At 46.2% G+C, this 23,244-nt stretch overlaps 1 protein-coding gene across 1 annotated transcript in view; it reads right to left on the bottom strand.

Moving 5' to 3' along the window:
• Positions 1–21,030, bottom strand: part of gfra2b (GDNF family receptor alpha 2b) — a 60,248-nt gene extending 39,218 nt beyond the window's left edge. Inside the window, exons 1-2 of the mRNA XM_078271889.1 lie at positions 20,137–21,030; positions 14,636–14,935 (exon numbers count right to left, since the gene is read on the bottom strand). Of these exons, the coding sequence (XP_078128015.1) occupies positions 14,636–14,935; positions 20,137–20,200 (364 nt within the window). The 5' untranslated portion in view covers positions 20,201–21,030. The remainder of the gene's footprint in view (positions 1–14,635; positions 14,936–20,136) is intronic.
• Between the last annotated feature and the right edge of the window lie 2,214 nt (positions 21,031–23,244).

Genomic DNA, 23,244 nt, shown 5'->3' with positions numbered 1-23,244 from the left:
AATGCCCTGCAGTGTCCGGCTGCGCCCTGCCAAGTGTCTGCGTCTTGCTACGCCCGCCCATGCTGTGCCACGCTACATCCTGTAACGCCCTTCAGTGCCCTGTTATGACATGGACTACTACGACTGCCATTTGTAGTCACTGTTCCATTATCTTTGTGACTATTATTGCCACTGTTCAGCACACCCCCAACCGGCACCATCAGGGAATTGAATTGAATTGAGCTGTTGTAAGATAAAAACCAGTAGTCTCGCATTGCCAGACCTTCCTCCACAGCGCTGCGGGGGAAGGTCTGGCTAGTCCACACAGCATTCCTGGATGGGAGAAAAACCTGCTCTGGTTTATTGGCATTTCTTTAAACCAATCACAATCATCTTGGGGCGGGGCTAAGCTCCGGACGGAGCCACGGTGCCTCTGCTAAATAGTCTCAGGAAGGAACTTGTTTTGGTGGAACATGTGGACGTTCAAAAGTAGTTTTAGTCGTGCAACAGAAAACTCAGATTGGACAGATAGTCTAGCTAGCTGTCTGGATTTACCCTGCAGAGATCTGAGGAGCAGTTAACCATAGCGGCACCGGAGCAATCCCAGAAGTAGAACATCGTGGATATAGACTACAAAACCTGTGGTGTAGTCTACGTGACGCGCAGGTACACGCCGTAAACCCACTAAGAAGGGTTTCCGTAGACCCGCTTACAAAAGCACAGAGAAGCCGTATTTTTCTGCTGCAGAAGCAACGAGCGCTCCAGCTGTTCTCTAACAGTTAACAGCCATCAGTTTACAGAACTATCTCAACGATCTGTCCAGTTTGTGTTTACTCTGATTAAGAAGTCCATCACATTAGCATAATGAGCACGCTGTTTACTTGAACTCTGACTTTCCCACTTTATCGTCTTAATGACTTCATAATTGCGTCTGGATGTAAACGGGGATGATCGTGGCGAGCACTAACGAGCATCAAGATGACTTTCTCTGAGTCGGTACACAAGGGTTCCGAGATTTCCCCGATGACACGTTCAGACGTTAAAGTCCATTAGACAATTGTCTGCGTGCAGCTGTTTGAATAGGTACAGTACACATCTCTGGTTATATATATATATATTATACTTTTTGTCACTTTATCCAGCCTCTTTTTGGTGCTTTTTCGGACTTTTCTTGGGCTTTACACTACCGGTCAAAAGTTTTATAGACAGAATACCAGCTGAGATCAGTTACATTGTTTCTTTAACCAGGGCAGCAGTTTTCAGATTACATTATGTGCTTACGTAATTGCAAAAGGGTTCTCCAATGTTTTCTCTGTTACTCACTCGGAGGATCACCCTAAGGGTCACGGACCCCATGTTGAAGGTCTCTGCATTAGACAACTGTCTGAATAAATGGTACACATCTCTGTAAGAGGGGGGGGGGTTACGGAATGCAGAGTTTTCCCTCGCTCTGTGGGAGACTAATGCTGCGTTCCAGTCAACCCGTAACTCGTGTTTTCACAACCTTCTCCCCGTGAAAGCGCCCTGGAACAGCAGTCAAAACCGAAACTTACTACTCGTGAACTGGTACCAGATCGTTGTTCTCCCAGTTACAGTTTTTGACGTCACACACACATAAACAACAATGGTCTGTCTCCATCCGTCCGTCCGTCCATCTGTCCATCCATCCATCCGTTTGTCTGTCTGTCTATCCATCCATCTACCTACCTACCTATCTATCTAAGAAGCGCTATATAAATAAAGTGTATTATTATTAAAAGTAAAAGTGCCATAAAGTTAATCTGCTTTCTAACACTGGCCCAACGTTGTCCTTTTTTTGAATCCCTCTTCTAAACCCAAACTCTGTTCGTGCCCACCAGGTTTGGAAAAAAAAACACAAAATGACCCTTTAAAGATGTATAGAGCTCGACCTCTGTGTTCTACACTGTCTCCGCCTTTGCTTTGAATGTTTGGCTTCTCCTTTGAGGAATAAGTGAGGCGCAAACGCACCCAAACACACAACCACTTAATGGGGTAATGATCGCCATCCTCAGGCGCTGTTTAATGGCCCGGCAAACAGCAAACATCACGCCATCCACCGGGCAAACATCACACATCAGAGGCAACGTGATGGATCATAGCGGAGCAATCAAAACATCAAATCTCCATAAATCTCCTCCGATGTGTTGGGCAGAACGTCAGCGGGCCAGAAACAAAGAACCAGACGGGGATTCAACGACTGTTTCACTCTTTCTTTCAACTTTAAACCTCCGACACAGATCACAATCATTAGATGTGAGAAAGGTCTTTTAGATAGTTTGATGCTTTTTTTCGCTGGTTTTTGGAGCTTCTTTCGCAGTTTTGGGCGCTTGTTCCCTGTATTTGGGCGTTTTTCTTTGCTATTTTGGGCGCTTGTTGGCCGTTTTTGGCACTGTTTTGGGTTTTCGGTCCAAAATGATGTCAAATTCCATTTTCTTTCTTCTTTTTTTTAAAACCACTTTTTTTTTTAGGAAAGTCCCCTAAACCCCCCACCAAATATGCACACCCAACTCTTCCACAAATCTTGGGAGAACACTGATAATATATATATATATATATATATATATATATATATATATATACATACACACAGTAAGACATGGCTGGTTTTTGCTGCTTGTACTGAAGCATTATTTCTATTATTGTAGACATGATTATAGAATATTAGCAGTTAAAGGGGTGATAGAATGATTATATAGGGTATTTTACACTGTTCCTTAAGGTCTCCTAATAGGCTATGTAACATTGGTTGGGCTGAAAATGGCCCGGGTGCTATTCTATGGGCCCTTAACTACCCTGTGAATATGGCTCTTATTTTTCTTCCAAATATGGTATGCTCATGAATATTTAGATGAGCTGCGCGCTGATTGGTTTGAGCGAACCACATACACTGGAGACGAGACAGCAGGTCTCATATTTCAGACACTGCAACGTTATACATTGTTTGTCTGCTATTTCGCTATTAAATTCACTTCTGAGACTTTTTTATGTGAGAAATCAACTATATAAAGCTCAAATATGGGACGTTTTACGAACATTGATGGCTAATTGCAAATTTGGTAAGACGTGTCGGACTTCAAGAGCTCCACACAGTCTGACGAGAAAGCGGCAGCCTGCTGGGCTCCATACCCAAGGCAAAGTCACTGTTTCTGGGTTACTGGACTACCAGGGCTCGGGGCTCCGCGGAGCTGGCCGGCTGCCAGCTGCCGGCATAACTATCGTATATTTACAGTTTGAATTTCGTCATGGCATGTATATCACAGCTACCCCAAGGTCTTACAAAGCTAACACTTTTGTCCGATTTCAATTTAATGCATTTTTGTGAATTTCGGAGGTCTCGTTAGCAGGAGGCAAGCTAGCTCTCATTGATCAGCTCCATCCAGCTCACTCGCGGATAATTGGCGTTTATTACCCCGATCGTTTTTTTAAATGACTCAACACACATATCCATTATAAGATTAACTGGAACCTGCAGTAAGAGATTGCTGGCGTAACAAGCTCGCTGACCGCGCTCTCACTCACACACAGCAGGAAGAGGGGCGCTGCAGGCCCTGGAGCTCTGTCAGGGCAGCGGCGTTTGGTAGTCCATTAACCCAAAAAACGGTGACTTTGCGCGGGTATGGAGCACTGCGGGCTGCTGGCCGTGACGGAGCGCCATCTACCTCACAGCAGGCCGGGCGGCGAGGCAGCAACCCAGGCAGCACCGGCCGCTGAACTCCGACACACAGTCGGACAAAATTTACAATTAGACATCAATTTTCGTAAAACGGTCCATATTTGACCTCTGCATAGTAGAGCATAACAAAGTCTCAGAAGTGAATTTAGTGGTAAAATAGCAGTATGTATATGTATACAATTACTGAGATCTGCACGACAAATTCAGAAGAGGTGTAGCCTATGTAAATGTTGGGGCGTGACAAAGATAGAGACCAGAGCCAAATATATATACATAGTTGATGTATAATTAGCTTCGTTGAGATCTGCCCGTTTTCAGAGGCAGTTTCAAATAGTGAGATTTGCAGAGGAAAGAGGTGTCAATGGGATTTTGAGGTTCTCTGTATGTCCTAGTTACCCACCAAACTGTCGTTATTCAACTATGACAAACATCGGTTTTGCATTCAATCACGCCTTTAAAGTTATTTCTGTGCATGTTGCAAAAGAAGCTGTGTGCATCTATTGAGGAAGTGGTTCAAGGGAATGTCCCTGATACACAGTTAAGCTGAAGTCATGAAATCAGTTTAGGCCTTCATGGCTTAAGGGTGCAGATAAGCAGGAACACAGAACAGGTAATTCCAGTCCTTCCAGAAAAATGTGGAAAGAAAAGAGTTTTTTGTGATTGTTTTGGGCTAAAATCCTCAATTATGCGTCACGTTTTCTTAAAAAATGTGATGGAATATGCGGGATATTTATGCAATGTTACGCGATGAAATTGCAGGAACTTTTTAAAACTGTGGTTTCATCGTGGCTTCATCGCGGGGTTTACAGCTTTTAGATGACGTTCACGTCGCGTGATTATGTCGCTTCATAACGCCACTTCATAACGCCACTTCATAACGCCGCGTCATAACGCCGCTTCATTACGCCGCTTCATTACGCCGCTTCATTACGCCGCTTCATTACGCCGCTTCATAACGTCGCTTCATAACGTCGCTTCATTACGCCGCTTCATTACGCCGCTTCATAACGTCGCTTCATAACGTCACTTCATAACGTCACTTCATAACGTCACTTCATAACGTCACTTCATCACGTCACTTCATAACGTCACTTCATAACGTTCTCATGGCAGCAGGGGAAACAGCTGCTCTTGTGTGAAGTAAACACAACATTTTTCATCTTTCTGCTGAGATATTTGGGACTTTTTTGCAATGAAAATGCGGGGATTATGAAGTCATGCAAGCCCTGCATATTTTGCGCAGAAAAGTGCGGCGTATGCGCCCCCCCCCCCACATAAATATGGGGACTTTGACTGATTATGCATTGAATTATGCGATCGCATACTCGCGTTCTTCTGGAGGGACTGTAATTCAAGTTGCAGAACAGATGAGGAAGTTTGCACCACAGGGTCGCGACCGTGTGTGTGTGTGTGTGTGTGTGTGTGTGTGTGTGTGTGTGTGTGTGTGTGTGTGAAGATAACAGTTTCTGTCTAGTGTTAAGTGTCTCATGTGCCTATCTGTGTGATGTTGTGCATTCTGTGGGAAAGGATTGTTGCAACATTAATGACAGGACGTAGCTGGTAGGAATACGTGTGTTTAGGCCCTTGGTCAAAAAGGTCACGAAGAGGAGGAAGACAGGGAGTGAAACCTGACTTCTGCTGGACTAGTGTGCACGAAGCAACCCCCTCACATCCTGATGACGACAGGAGGACGTTTGCTCGTTTGACTTGGGAGGTGTCGGAAACCTCAGTTTGTGAGCCCGCATGTGTATTTGTAAACTTATAATACTGTTTACTAAAAGTATTAATTTTATTCTATCGTCTCAGTGAGTTCTTTTAGTCCATCAGTTGAGAGATCATTTAAAGAACACGATGAAGAGGATAGTTCATAGAATAATGCAGATTGGAATCTGAGTCTGGGCCTGAGCTTTCAGAAGATTTATCCTCTTCAGTACATTCTGAAGAGATTAATAACATCCCATCGATGAGTTGGGCAGAATATTGCTTTTCTGTTCTCTGTGTGGTCGGGGGGGTTATTGATCATTTACAGGCTGCTGAATGATGTTTGAAATCTCGGCGATGAAGACTGCAAACGAGACAGAAATGAGGAAGGAAGCAGAGCTTAAAGCAACCATAAAGCTGGATTTAAGATTCAAAAACAGCTGTTTTATCAGAGTAAGGGCAGCGGCAGAGAAAAGAGCGTCTAATGGAGATGTCAAAGATCCACTCTGTTCACCTGAATGAAAGTCTGCAGCTGAGGATCAACTGCAAATGAGGGGGGGGACATCTTCAACACCTGCATCCAGGTTTAGGTTTGAGATTTTAGTAATCTGTGTATTTCTGGTGAAGTCTTAAGATCCTTGCATACTGAGTTCGGCCTAAAATAATTCATAACGGGTTCAATTTTCTGCATTTTTTTGCCCTCCGTTGCAAAACATGTTGATGTGTTTTAACAAAGAGAAGATATGAGGCGATCCAGAGATGACGCAGGCAGAGAGCAACGTATCATTTCATAACTCAGATCTAATGTCAACTGTCTGTCAACGGATCAGATGGTAACATACAGGAGGAGGATGAGGAGGAGAATGGAAGAGGGGAAGATGAGACGGAGACAGAAAGAGGAGAGCAACAGCGTAGTGATGGAGACAGAGAGAGGGAGAGAGGGAGATGGAGAGAGAGAGGGAGAGAGAGAGACGGAGAGAGAGAGACGGAGAGAGAGAGACGGAGAGAGAGAGGGAGAGAGAGAGAGAGAGGGAGAGAGGGAGATGGAGAGAGAGAGGGAGAGAGAGAGACGGAGAGAGAGAGACGGAGAGAGAGAGAGAGAGGGAGAGAGACGGAGAGAGAGAGGGAGAGAGGGAGAGAGAGAGAGAGAGAGGGAGAGAGAGAGAGAGAGGGAGAGGGAGAGAGGGAGACGGAGAGGGGGAGGGGGAGAGAGAGAGGGAGAGAGGGAGACGGAGAGAGAGAGGGGGAGAGAGAGACGGAGAGAGAGAGGGAGAGAGAGACGGAGAGAGACAGGGAGAGAGAGACGGAGAGAGAGACAGAGAGACGGAGAGACAGACAGAGAGAGAAACAGACGAGACAGACAGAGAGACAGAGAGAGAGACGGAGAGACAGACAAAGAGACAGACAGAGAGAGAGACAGAGAGAGAAAGACAGGAGCAGCGTCAGAGAGAGACAGCGAAAGGCAGACAGACAGACAGAGGTAGAGACAGAGCGAGAGAGAGACAGAGAGACAGACAGAAGGAGCGTCAGAGAGCGACAGAGTGAAAGAGACAGAGAGAGAGACAGGAGAGACAGCTACGCACAGATTATGAGAGCATTATCATTCTGCATCTCTTGTGTATTCGCATCACGTCTCTGTAATTCTTCTTGCGTCTCTATGTAGTCGTTCATCTTTATTTGTTCTGCGTCTCTTTGCAGACATTTTGCGTCTCTCTGTGGTCGTGCGTCTAGTTAGGGTCTCTACTTTAATGAGTTGGGGTCACTTTAATGAATCCATTCATATGCCGAGGTTTCACAGCTGCCAGCTGTTTGTCACAAACATCTGTTTCCATGAGCCTCGTGTTAATCAACACACCAACTGTTACAGTCACGCAGAAGTATTTCCTCTGCTGTCTTCGGCTGAGTGACGGCTGAAGAAATGATCCAGTCCTCCGCCTCAACACCAAACCGACTTCCTGTCCCTGAGCTCGTTAGACGTCTCCACCTCCACCGTCTTCAACACGTTGGTAACATAACGGTCTCAGAGGATCTACCGGGTAATCACACATCCAACAGAAGCTCCGCGGTGTGAAACTGAATCAGAATTAACTTTACTGTCATTCAGGGGCGGTTCTAGGATCAGACCTTTAGGGGGGCTCAGCCCCTAATGAGAATGTGACACAGATACAGTGCCTTGCAAAAGTGCCTTTTTAGGGGGGCTTGAGCCCCCTAAAAAAGGTCAAAAGTCATTGTAAGTACATACAGGCGCGAAGCGGGGAGGGGGGGGGTGGCTTCTTCGTTTAAAAAAACCGGAAAAGGCATCCAAGAAAACGTCCAAAAGAAACGGCAGAAGAAAATGACAAAACAAATTGCAAAAAGTCATGAAAAAGCGGCAACCATACATCTGTTGAAACGTTACGAGGCAGAGAGCCGGCCGCTAAATGAGTCAGATTAACTTCATGCTTCATTACACAACAAAGCACGTTACTGTCGCCACAGTGACAGCTTTATTCAGCTCGTTTTCTGTGAACGATGTGTCTGTCCACTGCTGCTGGGTCTAACGTTAGTGGTCCGCTGACCCACTGCTGGGTCTAACGTTAGCGGTCCGCTGACCCACTGCTGGGTCTAACGTTAGCGGTCCGCTGACCCACTGCTGCTGGGTCTAACGTTAGCGGTCTGCTGACCCACTGCTGCTGGGTCTAACGTTAGCGGTCCGCTGACCCACTGCTGCTGGGTCTAACGTTAGCGGTCCGCTGACCCACTGCTGCTGGGTCTAACGTTAGCGGTCCGCTGACCCACTGCTGCTGGGTCTAACGTTAGCGGTCCGCTGACCCACTGCTGCTGGGTCTAACGTTAGCGGTCCGCTGACCCACTGCTGCTGGGTCTAACGTTAGCGGTCCGCTGACCCACTGCTGCTGGGTCTAACGTTAGCGGTCCGCTGACCCACTGCTGCTGGGTCTAACGTTAGCGGTCCGCTGACCCACTGCTGGGTCTAACGTTAGCGGTCCGCTGACCCACTGCTGCTGGGTTTAACGTTAGCGGTCTGCTGACCCACTGCTGGGTCTAACGTTAGCGGTCTGCTGACCCACTGCCGCTGGGTCTAACGTTAGCGGTCCGCTGACCCGCTGCTGCTGGGTCTAACGTTAGCAGTCCACTGACCTGCTGCTGCTGGGTCTAACGTTAGCGGTCCGCTGACCCACTGCTGGGTCTAACGTTAGCGGTCCGCTGACCTGCTGCTGCTGGGTCTAACGTTAGCAGTCCGCTGACCCGCTGCTGCTGGGTCCAACGTTAGCGGTCCGCTGATCTGCTGCTGCTGGGTCTAACGTTAGCAGTCCACTGACCTGCTGCTGCTGGGTCTAACGTTAGCGGTCCGCTGACCCACTGCTGCTGGGTCTAACTGTTCCTCCTCACTCCCTGCAACTCCAAGAACATTTGAAAAAATTAAAAAAGTTCCTATTACTTCTGGAGAAGATACTCCAGGAAATGACATCCCAATAAGCATGAATACCAACGTAGGCACTGCAGAGTTCAAAGGGTTTAAGATTCAAAGACGAAGAAGTGAACTCCTTTTACATGAAGGTTGTCACCACCAGTGTGATATTAAGTAATGGTGAACGGAGACAACACACAAATCAGCCGGAGGATTCGTCTATTTATGTCTTAAGTTTATACTTGATGTCATCTTGGCTAATTACTTCAGGTTAATGACTCTGACAAAGTCTTAAAAACTCAATTTATAGCTACTGTTGAGCTTTTCTAATTGTCTTTATTTGCAGATTATTTCTGTGACTGTCATTTCATTTTCTAATGAGCCATAAAGTTTTACACTTTCCTTCTTTTTTTAGAGTTTTTAAAGTCTCGACATGCGGTTATCTTTGATGGGTATCTTTCCCTGTTTTCCCATGCACTGGTGTCTGAGTGACTGATCTTTGAAATTGCTCCAGTATTGAGCTTGAACGCTGTAACTGGCAGCCGTGAACCGGGCTGCAATGTAACGTTAACGGACAAATGTTCATCATCAGTTAGCGCCCACTACAAGTTCTGTTTTTTGCCGCTGACAGACTATTATTATTGACAGATTATTATTCTAAGTGTCTGACAACATTATGAAAGGATCCCTAGAGAGATAGACCTTTTAGTTAAAGAGTAAGATCCTTTTAGTTTAACATGAAACAGCCCCGAAATCACCATCACCAAACTACACCAGACTCCATGTAAATAATCAGGACTTTTAGCGTGTATAGAGCCAGCATATCTCCACATGTAAATGGGTGAATTAAAGGTTTATTTCAACCAAACCAGAGTGGTGATTGTTGGAACAGTGGAAAGATGAACCAAGACGGCTTTTGGTAGTTTTATTTTGTTTCCATCCACTTTGAATGAAGTGTGTTTTACGATGATAAAATGACTATTATTTACATGGAGTCTGGTGGATGGAACAATTGCCCGTTAACGTTACATTGCAGTTTGTTTCTCGCTTAACACCGGACCAATTGCAAAGATTGTTGTTCCTATCAGTCACTTAGACACAAAAACATGGGAAAATAGGTTAAAAAAATTTTTTTTAAACGGATGTTACCCTTTAATACGCTGCACATTTTAGATCTTCTGTTTCACTGGTAAGAGGCGCTATATACATAAAGTGCATTATTATTATTAAAAGTGCCATGAAGTTAATCTGCTTTCTCATGTTGGCCCAACGTTGTCCTTGTTGAATTTTTAATCTCTCTTCTAAACCCAAACTCTGTTCGCACTCTTTGTCTGGAACAGATCCCTAACCTTGGACACAGAGAGAAAACTTCTCACCTGTTCTTCCTCTCAGGATTATATTATAAATTTTAAGCTGAAAAGCCAACAAATCCTCTTCTGCCTTGTTAAATATTCATGCCTGAATGCGAAACAGAAGAGAAAGGAAGAGAAGGATGAAAAAAAAAATACTCTTTTGTTCGTCGTCACGTGAAAGACAAACATACAGCCGGAAATTAAAACTGCACAGGCACAATGTCTCTCACACGAATATAAAATAATCGGTACTGTAATTAAGCATGCAGAAGATGAAGCTTCCTCTGAGAAATAAAGATCAGTCTTAAGCTTCTTTGTAATCAAGCTGACGGAGATAGAGAGCACCTATCAGTGCACTGATTTCCGCCGCGTTGGAATCGTCTGATGTGTTAAGACTCACGGCCCGCTGTAGAAATATTTCTATATTCTAGATGTGGTATTCTCAGTATCATAGTTGTATCCCTGTATAATGTGTAGACTTGGGAACACGCAGTTAGTTAGCTCAAGCTTTGATTACCTTATCAGTTCAGGAAACTGAGTGTGTATTAGACTCAGGACACACAGAAAGGCAGCTTCACTTTTGAGTACCATATACTGTACAGTAAGTCCAGGTATGTGAGTGTACACACACACACACAGAGAGAGACACACACACACACACACACACACACACACACACACAGAGAGACACACACACACACACACACACAGACACACACACAAACACACAACCCCCCCCCACACACACACACACACACACGCACAGAGACACACACGCACAGAGACACACACGCATGCATGCACGCACACACACACACACAAACACGCAGACACAGACACACACACACACACAACCCCCCCCACACACACACAAACACACAGACACACACACACACTGTCCTTGAACACTTGAAGTGGTGCTGCTGATCTCGCTGAGAGTTTCAGACGTCTGACATCATGTGTTTGTGTTCTTCTTCACTTCATCTGGCTTAGCTGTTTGCTCCGTGTGTGGGCGCCAGGTGTGTGTGTGTGTGTGTGTGTGTGTGTGTGTGTGTGTGTGTGTGTGTGTGTGTGTGTATATTGCAGGGCTTTTGCTCGCCACTACAGAGGCATCCTTAGTGAATAGTAGAACAAAAAGACAGAGGCTCTTAATGAGCTCTGCTGCTGCTAAGACCCACAGTAAAGTAGGCCGTGTGCAGGACCAGCAGTCTCAAAATGTCTTGTTTTGTCCCCAAATCAAAGATATTCAGTTTACTGTCACAGAGGAGAGAAGAGACTAGAAAATAGTCACATTCAACACGCTGACACATTCTTCCTAACGCCTGGAAACAGATGCTGAGGAGTGAAACTGGCACAGCGGAACTGTTACTGAAAACTGGCGTGCGTCCTCATTTCTAAATGTCTTTGTTAGTGTCTGTCAGAGATGTTCACAAGTCATGTTTTGGAAGTCCAAGTCGAGTCTCAAGTCTTTGAGCTCAAGTTCAAGTCAAGTTTCAAGTCTCTGGCCATCTGATCTGTCCCTTAAGCCCGAGACCCACCAAGCCGATAATCGTCCGTCTGACAGTCTGGCGAGGTCGGTGACTCGAGTGTGTTCGGTGTGTTCCGTGCCGTCGTCTGTCCGAGGGGCCGTCGGCCTTCATTTTGGCCGATTTGACATGTATAATCAGAAGTCGGACCCAAATGAGCCATCTGATTGGTGGAGAGCTGACCAGGAAACGGGGGGCGGAATGAGCGTGACTAGAGTCTCTCAGAATGTGATGAAAATCTTCTAAACTGACCTTTATTGATCTGAAATGAAGACAGATTCAGCAACTGCACGGCCTGTTTCTCTCTTACAATGTTTTCAGAAACACGTTACGGTGAACTATCTTAGTCCAATATGAGATCGTATTCTGAACGAGCCGCCATGACAGTCTGGCTTTGAATTTCCGGAGAAACCAGACCCACGTGACGCGTTCGTCCAATCAGCTGTCGGTTTTAATTTTTTGGACAACAATCCAGATTAGCGCCGCCTGCTTTTATGGAGACGTATTACGTCTCGTCTCTTCGGTGTGTCCTGAGGCACTTTGTTGACCAACTCGGGGAGACTGATCAGTCCGACTGTCTCTTCTGCCGATGGTCGGCCGTCTGGTCGGTGTGTCACGACCTTAACACTGGATTGTTAAATCTTATGAATTCAAAGCATGTCCTGTAGCTACCATCCATACAGTACAGTATCAAAATCAGTTGCATCGGCTACACTATCTGAGGATCCTCAGGAAGCACAACCTGGACTCCAACCTGCTGCTGAACTTCTAGCGCTTGTCCATCGAGAACCTGCTGACGTACTGTATCACAGTATGGTACGGCAGCTGCACCGTGGCAGACAGGGAGAGGCTTCAGAGAGTAGTAAGGGCATCTCTCCCCTCCCTGATGGACATTTAAACGTGCGGTATACTTGCCGCAGCCGACCTGTCGAGCGCCAGTGTGACGTCATGGGAGCGCCGTAACTGTTTATACTCCCGCGTGGTGGTCGCGACACTAGGTGCAGTCTTCTCCTAAACAGAGGTGGCGCTAATGAGGAAAGGCTACCGACTTTGCTATTTCTACGGACTAGACGGCAGAACTGGCAGCAGCATTGACGTCAATGCTTCGATTTGATTGGATGACATACTTGGTCGGATCAAGGCTTTCATTCGCCATAAAAGAACTCATCTTAACCCAGTAAGTTTACAAGAGAGACCTGCAGTCAGTCTGACTGACAGTCTTGTGTCAGTCAGAGAGTCCTGGCATCCGGTTGCCCTTGATCTCGTTCGCTGCTGAAAAGAATAGAGTGGTGCGCGCCCTCCATTCAAAATCCTGGCGCGCCAGCGAGATCTACGTCATTTATATATATATATATATATATATATATATATGCTAAATGTAGCGTCTCTTTCACATTAGCATGTGACTGACCTATCTGGGTGCGTTTGGAGATGCCTGATGAAGTTCGACGTTGTTGATCCGGCATCATTTATCTTGGTGCCACACACCTTGCGTGTAGCTGTTCTCTTACTGCCACTGTTTACCAAGTTATTGAAAGCAAAACTAATGAGAAAAGGTACAACTCCGGGAGGACTTGGTGTCGCCATCGTCAATGCATTTTTTGATATGTGAGTGCGCGCACATAAGGCATAGCATAGCGCATGCGGTACGTTGCACATTATGGCAAAGGGCAGGGGACATGCAGCTCGTCATACGAAAATTGAAATAGATGAATGAATTTAGATTTAAAAAGCAATAATTGCATGAAAACAGGTTGTTGACGAGACTCGAAGCTCGAGTCCGAGTCAAGTCTGAAGTCAGCTGTTTGTGCGACTTAAGTGCGACTGGAGTCCGAGTCTCAGACTGGAGTCCCCATCTCTGGTTTCCGTCCAGACTACAAAGCAACCCTGGAGTTTTCAAACCAAAACGGGGTCAGCAGTGTTTCCAAACGTGAAAGTTTTAGGGGATCTTTTTTAGTGGGGTGACATTTTTCTAAAATTCTGAATTTTTTCTGACTTTTTTTCTCAAAATATTCCGACTTTTTTCACTCAAACTCTTCCGTCTACAGACTACAAAGCAACCCTGCAGTTTTAAAACCCAAACGGGGGCAGCAGTGTTTCCAAATGTCTCCATTTTAGGAGCAGTAGTGTGAACGCTTGGCGTAAACGTAGCAAAAGATATTTGTTTTTAAAAACAGCAGTGTGAATGTCGCTCACAGGCTTTAAAGTACTTCCTAACACCTGGAAACACACGCTGAGGAGTGAAACTGGCGCAGTTCCCCTTTCAAAGGGGGAACTATGCAGTTTTTGTAGCTTAATTTACCTTAACTGAACAGCTTCGGAGTCATTGGAATGGTTATATGACTTTTTTTGGGTTGAATGGTGGTCGTCTCGTTCCCCCCTAGCGCCTGTGAGCTGAAAAACCACCCTCGCAATTTTGGGGCGGCTGATATCAGGTCTTGTGATGTAACAAATTGCTTCACGGCACTGCACACATACAGGAACCAGCTAGCTATAAGAACGAGGTAGCGGTGGAGTTTTTCACACTATCGTCATGGCTTAGACAGCAAAAAAGAAGCAGAAAGCTAGGAAAGTATTGTCGGAGGAACAGAGAAAGAGGAAGTAAACATAGGCGCTGCCAAATATCTATTCTGAAGCTGTAGGAGGAGCTCTATAGAGAAACCTGCCAGCAAAAAGCAAAAGAAATTGCCAAAACTGCATAGAGCCCCTTTAAATAAAAACTACAGCACAACTCCTTCTCTCTCTTCTCTTCTGCACTTCTTCTTCGTCCCTGTTGGCCTTGCAGCAGCAACATTCAAACACAAACCCACACAACAATCGATGCAGAGCCAGCTCTGACCTCCTGCATATCTAAAGTCCTCATAAAAACACCAAGAAGTTGTTCCGTCTCATCCGCTCAGCTCTGCGCTCAAAGCACTGTGGGGAAATCAACAGGCAGCAGGGGGCTTAATTAACTCTGAACTCTGAGGCTTACCCTCCGTCAGGCCCATGTGGATGCTCCAGTAGTTCTGCAGACACTGCAGCTCTTTCTTCATGCCTCTCTTGCAGCGGCAGTCGTACAGAGGCGAGTCCTGCAGCACCTCCAGCGCCCCCTGGCACTCCTTAGAGGCCAGCATGGCGCTGCGCTCCTTGTCCCCACCGGACAGGCACTGGCGCATGATGCGGTAGCGGGAGCTGCACTGGCCGTTCTGGTTGCAGAGTTCAGACGCTCGGACGCAGTCCAGAGGTTCCCTCCAGCCGGGGGAGCCCAGCTCAGAGTCGCACACACACACATCTGGAAGAAGGGAGAGAGAGGAGGAAACAGAAAGGAGGGATTCAAACGCTAATAAGGGATTGAAATGTGTCTGTGGCATTGAGTGTAAAAAAACAATGCATCTGTGATGTCACCCATTGGTTTGTGGATTGACTTTTTTTTTAAGATTATTTTTTGGGGAATTTTAGGCCTTTAATTCAACAGGACAGATGAAGACATGAAAGGGGAGAGAGGGAGAATGACATGCAGCAAAGGGCCGCAGGTCAGAGTCGAACCCGCAGCCGCTGCATTGAGAAGTAATCCTCTATATATGTGCACCTGCTCTACCAACGGCGCTAACCCAGCCCCTGGACTGCCGTTTTAAAGCCTGAAGTTTGCATTTTGGCCATCGCCAGCTTGGTTTTTTGGAGCCTGATGTGACCACATTTAGGAAAAAGGGCGGAGCTGGGAAAGATGGTGTGGCTAAGCCAGTGTTGTAGGGCTGCAAAAGTTTGATTTTCATTGTCGATTAATCTGTCCATTACTTTCCCTGGCCCTCCGCTCTTTTTCCTGCCCCGAGGAGCTATGAGCGAGGATGGAGGATGGATATCTGAGGAGCTATGAGCGAGGATGGAGGAGGGATCTCTGAGGAGCTATGAGCGAGGATGGAGGAGGGATATCTGAGGAGCTATGAGCGAGGATGGAGGAGGGATCTCTGAGGAGCTATGAGCAAGGATGGAGGATGGATATCTGAGGAGCTATGAGCGAGGATGGAGGAGGGTTCTCTGAGGAGCTATGAGCGAGGATGGAGGATGGATATCTGAGGAGCTATGAGCGAGGATGGAGGAGGGATCCCTGAGGAGCTATGAGCGAGGATGGCAGATGGATCTCTGAGGAGCTATGAACGAGGATGGAGGAGGGATCTCTGAGGAGCTATGAGCGAGGGTGAAGAAGGGAGGATGTAAGAGCGAGGACATCGTCTTGGAATTTGGGAAACACTGATCCAAATTTTTCAGCATTTTATGACACTTTAGAAACCAAACAACTAATCCATTTAGAAGAAAATAATCCAAACATTAATCAGCAATGAAAATAATCTGTAGTTGCAGACCTTACTGTCATGGTACACTTCTGAAAACAAGTGCAAAGCAATCAATCATTTATCAGCCAAGCTTCAAAGGAAAAGTCGGTTATTTGGCATTAAGTTCTCCATTGGGACTCTTTGGGTCGCGCTAGCTCTGCACTCATCACCTCTTGTTGTAGACGTTGTAAAACAATATTTACAGGTCCTACAGGTCAGGTTTTACACTGAGCTGATAAAAAAATACAGTACAAGTACAAGCAGCTCTTTCCACAGAAGAAAAGAACCCTCAGAGATCCACTTTAAAATCCGTCACTGTGTACGAGATTTAAATAAGAGGAGGAGCCGTCACTTCACAGAAACACAGTATGTCATTGTGGCTGTAATTATTACTGAAGGGGGGTGAACAATGACCTGCATACAGATTTAAATCACCCCAGCTAAACTACAAATCCAGTCAGAATGATGCTTCAGTTAGCCTAAACATTTGCATTAGGGCCGCAACTGCAACGGTGGTTATTTTCTGCATGAATTGCATAAGTTGTTTGGTCTTTAAAATGTCAGAAGATGTGGATCAGTGTCTCCCAAAAGCCCAAAAAGACGTCCTCAAATGTCTTGTTTGTCCACAACTCAAAGATATTCAGTTTACTGTCCCAGAGGAGAGAAGAAACTAGAACATATTCACATTTAACAAGTTGAAATGGTACGACTTCTGTTTTATATCCTCCTATTTTAATAGTACTTTAACTTAATACTGTATATTCAACCTATGTTTATTAGTGGTGTCACGATTCTCCAAATCCTCCAAATTTTCGATTAAGGTCACAGTTCGATTCGATTCTCGATTTTTACATTTTTTTTTTTTTTTAAAGCACAGGTTGCTATGCCATTTTTAGACTACACTTTTATGCAATATCATATCTGACCTTTGTTCGCAATGTACTACACCAATTTTTTTTTTTAACCTTTTAAGTCGATTGAGAACAACTTCTCATTTGCAACGACGACCTGTCACATTCACACAGTTCCACATTCATACCTGGAAGCTGCCCAGTACTACCACAGTCTGATCTGATCACATTCATACTGGAAGCTGCCCAGTACTACCACAGTCTGATCTGATCACATTCATACTGGAAGCTGCCCAGTACTACCACAGTCTGATCTGATCACATTCATACTGGAAGCTGCCCAGTACTACCACAGTCTGATCTGATCACATTCATACTGGAAGCTGCCCAGTACTACCACAGTCTGATCTGATCACATTCATACCTGGAAGCAGCCCAGTACTACCACAGTCTGATCTGCTGGCCACTGAGCAGCTCCACTGGAGCGGTTGGGGTTAAGGGCCTTGCTCAAGGGCACCTCAGTGGTGATAATGAGGGAAAGCCAACCACCCAGATTTTTTTCCTGTCGGTCTAGGGATTGAACAGACGACCTCCCGGTCCCAAGCTCAGTTCTCTAACCACTAGGTAACCACTGCCAACATTAACAACATAATGTAACAATAACTTATATCTTCAGTCAATTGGAAACTTAAGCAAAATAACCTGCCATCTAGTTTCTCTTTTGTAACTGCAGTCTTCTTCACAGAAGATGACATTCAAGTTCAACAAAAAACCCAAACAAAAAAACTGCTGAGTTGCCATGCCATGTTAGTCGTGCTGCCAGTGGAAGAATATGGTACACACACATAGGAAATCCAAAATACTTCCACATCGGCGACTTCAGTGAAAGAGGAGGGGGTTCAAGTTCTGTCGATGGGTCTCCTGCATCTGCAGTTGCCATGCTAACTGTTGACTGGCTGTAGCTAAGTTACAGGAGGTTGACTGACTCGCAGTACTTCAACACGTGTGTTTTTTTTTCCGGCTTGGCAAGCCGACCGGATGTGACATGGGGGGCGTGCAGCATTTCGGTCGATTTCGAAATCGTGACACCCTGAATGTATATAATATGTTTTCTGTTTAACTCACCCGTGCCCTGCATGCTCTCAGGTGTTATAGGGGGCGGCGACCTGACAATTCCTGCTTTTGTGCTCTTGTTGATGATGTCATGGCTTGAACCAAGTAAGGTGGCGGGGTTGCATTAAAGGGGAACTCCGGTATTTTTCAACCTAGACTCTATTTTGTGACTGATGTGAAACATTTTTGAAATTGCTCCAGTGTTGAGCGAGAGTGCTGAAGTCGGCAGTGGCGAAACAAGCTGCAGTGCAAAGTTCCTTCACCCCTATTTTCCACCAGGCGCCTCTGCGGTGCGTTAGGCCTCCTGCACACTGGCTGCGTGGCGTGAGCGTGTCAGCTGCGTGGCGTGTCCGTTTTTATTTCGGCTCCCATGTTAACAGGTTAGAGCTTGCACGCTGCCTGCGTGACACGCACGTCTCAGGAAATGCGTGCATGCTGAGTCTCTCATTGAAGCACTTTGTTGGACTGCTTACAGCCGCAACAATTGTTGCATTTTTCATTTGGCTCGGTCTGCGTTCACACTGCAGTTTGTCAAACGCACCGAACACTGTAAACACACGTTACGGGATCGAGACCGTCGCCTGTTTATTGGACAGAATATCCGAAACCTGCCGACACTTCTGCTCTCAGAAATAATGGAGCAACGCCTAATTTATAACGTCTTGGGTTTTCTGGCTCTGCTCTAGTGTTTCGAATATTTTAGAAGAAGACAAACAATGTGAGCAGCTGACAGACAGCGAGCAAAGGAGAGATATGATGATGTCACACAGACGACCAGCGATGTGTGCTCAGAACAGCTCATAGATCTGAAAGTTATCGTCCCTTAAATCATATATAAGTCTGTTAATTCTGTGCAAGGTTGAAACTGCAGGCTAGTAAATGCTCCGTTTTTGGTTCACTTCCTGTATTTGGGTCGGATCGCGTTCTCACCTGAAGTGAACTGAGCTCTAGTTCACTTGGAAGCTAAAACCGAGACCCCTGTTTTTCAAGTGGACCAGAGTTTGTTTGTTTGATCCGAGTTCAGATTAGCTTTCACACCGCCCCGAACCAACCGGACTATCAGACCAAAACAATTCAGGGTTCGGTTTAAACTAGGGATACACCAAATCCAGGATTCGGCTTTGGATTCTTTTGACGGGGTTGGGTTTCTGCTGAACCCTACGCTTGCTCTCCGCGCGCTACGCTGGTCGCCGTAATGACGGCGCCGTTGATTACAGGAAGGTGTTTACGTAGGTGGAGCTTCAATGCAGCAGGCTGAGAGGAAGTGGAAATGGAACTGGTGAGCAGAAAAAGTGTTGTTAACGTTGACGTTAGCTAGCGCTAGCTGATAGTAGCGATTTCTAGTCGGCGACATATTTTGGGCTTCATTTAATAAACATAACCTGTAGTAGTACACACTCGTATGTGTATTGTTTTGATTACAATGTGAGGAATTACTTTACGTTGCCTATTTATGTCTATTTATTTCTATTTCGGGTTTGACTGCCCTTCCAGGGCACTTTCATCATTATAAAGTTGTGAAAACACGAGTTACGGGTTGACTGGAACGCAGCATTAATAAGAAAGAAACAGAAAAAAAACATTAAAAAAAAAGTGGAAAAAAAACATTGAAATAATTGACAAACACGTTGAAAAAAAGTGAATGTTAAAAAAATCGACAATAACAAAAAATGTTTTTGACAATAATGACGAAAATTAACAAAAATGTTAAAAACAACAAAAACGTAGGAAAGAATGTTGAAAATGTTGAAAAAGCAACTAAAATGTCACAAAAAAACGTTATACAGGTAAAATGACAAAAATTTCGAAAAAAAACAACAACAAAATTGGGGGAAGAAAGCAACTAAAGCATGGCAAAAAAAACTAATAATAATAAACAAAAAAATAACTGACAAAAAATGTAAAAAAAAAAAAAAAACGTCATTTAGAAAAAAATCGACAAGAAACCTAAAAAACAACAAACGCGGAAAAACGTAGGAAAAAGCCTAAAAACGTATTTTGGGACAAAAAAATAAAAAATACATTTAAAAAAAATTTATATATATCGAAAAAAAACCTACAAATGTTGAAAACGAGAAAAAGGCACCAAACATTTAGGACCACCCTGGATCTGCGTCAGCAACAACCTGAATGAGGTTAATGTGACTCGTGCCCCTTTTTCCTAGGAGGGGGGGAGATGTTACTAGGGGTTTACTCACCCAACACAAACACCAAAGTGATGATCAGGATCATTTCTCGTCCGGTAGTAATCCCACAAATCATAAAGACGGAGAAAAAAACAAACAGGCTCGGTCTCCCGCGCTGCCCGGTCCGGTTCACCCTGTTTCTCTCTTTCTCTCCCGGTGTCTCTCACTCTCTCTCTCGTTCCCTTTCTACACAGGGAACCCGTAAAGCTGTCGCCGACATGGTGGAGTGAGCAAATACCCCTGGAGACGGTACCGACTGGGCAGCCTGGACCCCTGGAGACGGTACTGCCTGAGAAAAGACCCCTGGAGACGGTACCGACCGGGCAGCCTGGACCCCTGGAGACGGTAGGCTACTGCCGGGGAAAAGGTATTGCCTGAGAAAAGACCCCTGGAGACGGTACTGCCGGGGAAAAAGACCCCTGTAACCGACCGGGCAGCCTGGACCCCCCACTGGAGACGGTGCTACCGACCGGGCTCCCTTGCTCTGCAGACTCACACCTGCACACACGGAGAAGTATTCACGGAGTCCGCGGAGAGGACAACATATTCCGCTGAAGCAGCGTGTTTCGGAGTATCCACGGTTTTATCCGGAGAAATAAACCCTTCCCTCGGTGTAGTTCGGCTCCTCTGTGCACGTTACAAACGTTAAAACATCCAGGCGCTCCCGCCCGTTAACGTTACTCCAACTTTCCCCGGAGGTTGTCACTCAGAAACGGAGAGGGACGTGAGATCAGACCGCGGCGCTCCCGCTCTCCTCTTCTCCCTGGCTGCACATAAAATATGAATACTATTGATAATATTGATAACAGTATGACTGCGTGTGCAAGTTAAATCGGTGGACTGCACTCCGGAGCAGCCTGCTGCGTAAATGGCGCGCGTGTTCTCCCGGTAAACGTCGCTCTTTAATCCACTCCGGCTGCGTCGCGCGTCCGCTCTGCTCCCGTCTCCTTCTGCAAACTCAGTGCAGCGAGCAGAGGAAAACCTAGAACGCCCCCCCCACACACACACACACACACACACACACACACACACACACACACACACACAGACACACACCTCGCTTTTCTGCATTTGTTTCAAGCTTATAATTTGTTGCATTAAAGCAACATATTTTATATTTCAGGTTTTATTGATATTCATATTTTCTCTACATTTAAATGTCTATCTTTTATGCATTGTGGATTTTCCAGAAGCTTTGGTATCTGAGGCTCCAGAAGACAAAATTAATAATTTAAGACAAAATAAATCACTTTAAAATGTTGAGATACATATAGGCGTATATGGTCGGAAAGGGGATTTGGGAATTGAACCTGCTGAAGTTCTATAGTCAGTAGGTTTTCTTTCAAAAGAAAAGGAAACAGAGTTTTTTTTAACTTTACGCAACGTTAGGTACCGTACGCAACGCTACGAACGCAACGCTACGCAACGCAACGCTACGCATCGCAACGCTACGCAACGCAACGCTACGTAACGCAATGCAAAAAATGAATCTCATCACGGGGAAGTGATCTGACACAACTACATAACCTCCGCCTCCAGTAGACTCTACAGTGATGAGCCCCGCAGGGACGGAGATAGAGAGAGAGAAGAAACCAGACTTTTTTCTGCCTCAGACTGACACACAGACAGACACTTTTCTCAACATTAACGGCGCTTTTTCCCCCTCCAGTATTTGTTGTTGTTTTGTGGGTTTTTTCCAACTTTTCTTTTCTGAATATTAGTTTTTTTTTCCTGCCTGTCCAATCGCGAGTCAATCCTATTCGTCAGTGATGACTTTTCAGTCCGTTTTTATGGCATCAAATAACTAGTAGAGAGGGGAAGTCCCTCCCCTCCCGGTGGACCGCCATGGGACCTTAATTCAGAAAAAATAGGAACGGTAGTGAACGGGGAAATTATTATTTGACAAACCTACGGCAAACTGAGACTTTCTTCACTGACAAACATCATATGTGTAATCGATGACTGAATTCAAACGGGATCAAAACATTATCAGTCTCTCCCCGTTCACTACCTCTCTAAAAACTGATCAGAAAAATGAACACTAGAACAAACATCAGCGTGAACAGAACTACCTAAAATAACCCAAAACTATCTTTGGGAAAAATGTACTTGTCGCATCCGCTATCAGAGGGAGGGATGGAGGGAGGGAGAGGAGACAGAGGGAGGGAGAGGAGGGAGGGAGGGAGACAGAGGGAGGGAGGGAGAGAGGGGGAGACAGAGGGAGGGAGGAGGGGAGACAGAGGGGAGGAGAGGAGACAGAGGGAGGGATGGAGGAGACAGAGGGAGGAATGGAAGGAGAGGAGACAGAGGGAGGGATGGAGAGAGAGGAGACAGAAGGGGGGGATGGAGGGAGAGGAGACAGAGGGAGGGATGGAGGGAGAGGAGACAGAGGGAGGGATGGAGAGAGAGGAGACAGAAGGGGGGGATGGAGAGAGAGGAGACAGAGGGAGGGATGGAGGGAGAGGAGACGAGGGAGGGATGGAGGAGAGGGGAGAGGGAGGGATGGAGGAGAGGAGACAGAGGGAGGGATGGAGGAGACAGAGGGAGGATGGAGGAGACAGAGGGAGGGATGGAGGGAGAGGAGACAGAAGGGAGGGATGGAGGGAGAGGAGACAGAAGGGGGGGATGGAGGGAGAGGAGACAGAGGGAGGGATGGAGGGAGAGAGACAGAGGAGGGATGAGAGAGAGGAGACAGAGGGGGGGGGATGGAGAGAGGAGACAGAGGGAGGGATGGAGAGAGAGGAGACAGAGGGAGGGGGATGGAGAGGGAGAGGAGACAGAGAGGGAGAGAGATGAGAGAGAGAGGAGACAGAGGGAGGGATGGAGAGAGAGGAGACAGAGGGGGATGGAGAGAGAGGAGACAGAGGAGGAGGGATGGAGAGAGAGGAGACAGAAGGGGGAGGGATGGAGGAGAGGAGACAGAGGGAGGAGATGGAGGGAGAGGAGACAGAGGGAGGAATGGAAGGAGAGGAGACAGAGGGAGGGATGGAGAGAGAGGAGACAGAAGGGGGGGATGGAGGGAGAGGAGACAGAGGGAGGGATGGAGGGAGAGGAGACAGAGGGAGGGATGGAGAGAGAGGAGACAGAAGGGGGGATGGAGGGGCTTATGACTTATACTGC

This window comes from Sander vitreus, chromosome 16 (genome assembly GCF_031162955.1).
Source record: "Sander vitreus isolate 19-12246 chromosome 16, sanVit1, whole genome shotgun sequence".
NCBI lineage: Eukaryota > Metazoa > Chordata > Actinopteri > Perciformes > Percidae > Sander > Sander vitreus.
This window is presented reverse-complemented; position numbering and strand designations above follow the sequence as displayed.